At 42.7% G+C, this 4358-nt stretch overlaps 1 protein-coding gene across 1 annotated transcript; it reads left to right on the top strand.

The window, feature by feature from the left end:
• Positions 1 to 713: 713 nt before the first annotated feature.
• On the top strand, positions 714 to 3873 carry SARC_13169 (hypothetical protein; the record flags this gene model as incomplete). Its single annotated transcript, XM_014292705.1, has 4 exons — positions 714 to 1620; positions 1885 to 1975; positions 3067 to 3288; positions 3796 to 3873. Coding segments are annotated over exons 1-4 (1089 nt in total), but the record flags the coding sequence as incomplete, so codon positions are not given.
• Positions 3874 to 4358: the final 485 nt, after the last annotated feature.

The following is a 4358-nucleotide window of genomic DNA, read 5'->3' as shown; positions in this document are numbered from 1 at the left end:
TAACTTAACCTATAACCTAACTAACAACGGTTAACTAACTAACTATACTATATATATATATATATATATATATATATATATATATATATATTTATATATATATATACATACATGTGTATATCTATTTGGATATATATTCTACTAGTGTAACAGTATGTATTCGTTGCACAAGACATACGTCTAACATAAGCACCTGCACAAGGGACTTGTTTGCGCACAGTCGTATTGTATACCCAGAGTCCAGAAATAGCACACTATATGTCCAACCCTTGACTGGGACAGCCCGATCTATCATAATATGAATGTTACTGATAGGTGCGGCATGGTACACGCAAAGATGGACGGTCTGTTGCGAGAAATCAAATCATGATGTTGTGTATACTACCTGGGACCAAAAAACAGTATCTTCGCACATCGAGACTGTTATTACAACAACCATGAACAAGACTGGTCATTTCTGGGTTGAACATGTTTTCTTCATTTTTTAGGAGGATATAGTGTACAAAACACATGTGCACGATTTTATATGAAATTCTGTATAAAAAAATATTAATGAAAAACTCTTTGGCATAATTTGCCGGTTAATTTTTTTGTAGTCAGAAATATGTACATAGAATGTGGCGTCTGCAGTCGCCAGGCCGCCAGCTATATATTTTTAACAGTGTTAAATATTTGTTGCTTGCGTGTGTGAATACTTATTTATGTATGAGCATGAACAACTCACAAAGCTACACAGTGTGCCTTCTCTCACTCTATCCAGGCTACTACACTGGCGTATCGTATTACAATACCAACAACGTGGTGCTATCTGGCCGTGCGGCCTTGGTGTGTCTTTGGTGTTAGTCAGGGAGCACAGTTCAGCAGTTAAGATTGCATCCTTGTATAGGCTGAAAACACAAGCCCCAGTCGTCGATAGTTTAGAATGGAGACACCTCTTGGCGTTGCCATTAGAAATGATGGCTGGGAAGAGTATCCTGACTTGGGATCAGACTATGACGACGTCCCAAGTGATGTAGAACAAGCGCTGCTGCAACAGTTTCACTACGCATCTACCATACGTGTGCAATCCACACATCTGCCTGTCATTGAGCCATCGCGAACAGATGCTGTGTCGTGTGGCGATGGTGGCACACGAGGATCTATGACTAGCGTTGTTGATAGTAAAATGTATGATGCACATAGTAGTATGCGGGAGATACCTGCCTTAACAAATGGTATAAACGAGGTGAAGTCCTACATATGCATATCGAGCGACGAGGACGATGTCAGCAAGTTCGATGTGATAGATATAGATGCAGACGACGATGATCTAGAAGGTACGGGGAAGGGTAACAACAGACGCAAGCTCGATCGTCTCAAAGGCAAGGATGAAATGTTCAGAAATGTGGTGACACGCGCTGCGGTATTGGACAGCGATAGCGATGATGAACACGTGATAGAAGGAGGTGCACTGCAAGAACGCACTGAGCAACCATTGCAGGATAGTATTATTGGTACAAGCAGTGCCAAAGCAACTGAGTTTCACATTGCTAGTTCTACTGAAAATAGCGTGGTTGATGCTGGTAGCAGTCTGACACAGGTGCACGTTCTAGAGGTGACCCAAGTGAGTGGGAATGGCAGGTATGTGGTTGCCTATGTGCAAGTGTGTGCACTTATAGAAAGCAAGTCGTATCAATAGCAGGTTGTGTTTGTAGCTATAGACTGTGTGGATACACGGAGTTTCACAAAAGTGTGTGAATCCGGTCTGCTTTGAAATCTGTAATTGGTGGTATGCATGCCCGTGTGCTTAAGTATCATAGGTATATTATGATTTCAACCAAGTCTGGTCGTTGTTCGAAGTATCGCACTGCATCCTCTAATGATATGGTAACACGCACTCCGCAGGCCCAGCTTTGACATACCGACTATGATAGACACTGTGTTCAGCTCAGACCCAACCGATGAGACTGTTGGAACGTCCCTGCGAAGCTTTCTGGTATGTTGTGCAGCTTTGGTTGCGCTATCAAGTTACCATAGTATATGTGTCGTATTCTGTGGTATGTCAGACAACAGGTGTACTGATTTCTCAAGTCAGTCTACCTGACCTATCCCCTTGGCAGCCATTCATACACTGGTTCCTACATCTGTGGCGTGGTGCAATGTGAGTTTTGTCGTCGCGGCGGGTGCGTTCGCACTCGCGTGACTCTGATATGTTGTACTACGCTTGATTGCGCACCACATTTGTCGTATTTCGTAATCTCGGGAGAGAGAGTACATATCCATAGTATAGTGGGGTGAAAGGGATTAGAGTAGGAATAAGCGCTGTTCTACGTGGGTTTGTGTGATCATGAAAGTGTCACACTCGCTAGTCTGTCGTACGAGTTTTCATATCTCTGAATGCTCGGGTTCAACGTGAAGGGACATGTCTTGCTTGGCCGTGACTATTCGTAGTATAACGCACGGATGAAATGCCGTGCTGGTACTTTACATCGGACTATGTCTCCCAGAATCATTTAGTCTTTTCACTTGGCATAGTAGGTGTTATCCTTACAAGCATACCGGAAGTGTATGTATATCTTGGGTTGAACCCAAGATACCATACCTTGGGTTATCGGACGTGCGTACTGCTGTGAACAGGCGCCATTGCAAAACTGTCGTCGAAGAGTTTTCGTATTAGCCGCTTTCGGATACTGTATACGGCGCTCTCTGAACTGTGTGCAAGTACGCATACCAATAGATAGTTGTAGGAAGATTGCTTAACCAAAGCAGCAGAAAGGATATCACGTGATATGCTCGATACTGTTATCAATAGGAATATGGTGATGATGCCAATAGGGTTTGGTGTGTGAGTGTTCTCTTAGTCAAAATGTAGAAAGCTATATCTCAGGGAATTCGTACTTACAGATCATATATATATATATGTATATATATATATATATAATAATATATATATTATATATATATATATATATATATATATATTATATTATATATATATATATATATTTAGATATATATATTTGTACATATATATATCTGCGTACAACCATACCCAAGCGATAACATACCAACATACACTCGTTTCAGCTTGACAACAAATCGACAGGCGTTGGCGCTACTCAGGGCCTTGACGATTGGAACGTCGAGGCCGACGCAGCTGCGACTACAAACCTCCGCGAGCGCTATTGGGCTGACCCCGACGCACCCGCCACAACAATGAACAAATGGCAACAGAACCGCATGGTTTTTGAGCAGTGCTTTGTGTGCCGCGAGGGTGGTCACATGGGCCGAGATTGTCCTAACCGTGAGGTGTGCAAGTGTGTGTGTGCGGGGGGGTGGGGCGGTGGACTCGGATTTGTAGGGGGTCATATACCATAGGGTCTCTCGTACTGGACTGTGATTGTGTAGTGGTGTCGCCAGACACACGGAACATTGGCATGGTATTGCCTGGAAGGAGTGTGGGGTTGGTTTCATGTTGTACTAAGTACAGTGGAGGGCTACGGTTGTTTGCCATGAGATATTCGATTGCCACCGTGCCGCTTGTCCTGTGCTGTTATTATGTGTGCGTGCACATGTGGACGGATGCTTCCGATACACACGAGTATGCTTTATCATATATATCCGTCTGTGTCAGTGGGTGTGTCTTCATACCACTGCGCGTCGTATGTGTCGGGTGTATGTATTTGCATGTGTTGTATGCACATCAGCCGCCGCACGTGCTTGTGCACATGTATCGGCTAAAGCGTGTGTGAGCGTTGTCGCCACAATACGTGTGAGCTGACATCGTCACCTCTTTCCATATTTTATATACTGCAGAGCGCTATTTGCGATGCGTGTGGATTTGTGGGGCACCGGACGTGGTGTTGTCCGATAGAAGTGTGCAGTCGATGTCAGCAATTCGGGCATAACAGACGGGTGTGTGTAGGGAAACAACAACGCGTGAGCACTGGATGTATTCCTTTCCTTGCATTTTGGCATAGAGTCCACGTTTCCCGTACACTTCGATAGGGATGTCAGGCGTGAGCTATGAGAACTTTGAGATTACTTGTGTTTATAAATCATACATATTCCGAATTGGTCTATATCGTATTGTCATTGTTTGATGCCGAGATCTATATGAATATATATCGTATTGTCATTGTTTGATGCCGAGATCTATATGAATACTCGCACTGTGCCGATGACTGTGCACTGGAAGTGACACATATACACAACAACATGCACATGCATGTATATACGTATATACGTAATCGCTTATATATATATATATATATACATGCATGTATACACGTATATACGTAATCGCATACATATATATATATATATATGTACATATATCTATATATAAATATAAATATATCTATATCTATATATATATA

The sequence above is a fragment of the Sphaeroforma arctica genome (genome assembly GCF_001186125.1).
Source record: "Sphaeroforma arctica JP610 unplaced genomic scaffold supercont1.2971, whole genome shotgun sequence".
NCBI lineage: Eukaryota > Ichthyosporea > Ichthyophonida > Sphaeroforma > Sphaeroforma arctica.
Note: the sequence above shows the minus strand (reverse complement) of the source record. Positions and strands in the feature narration are given on the sequence as shown.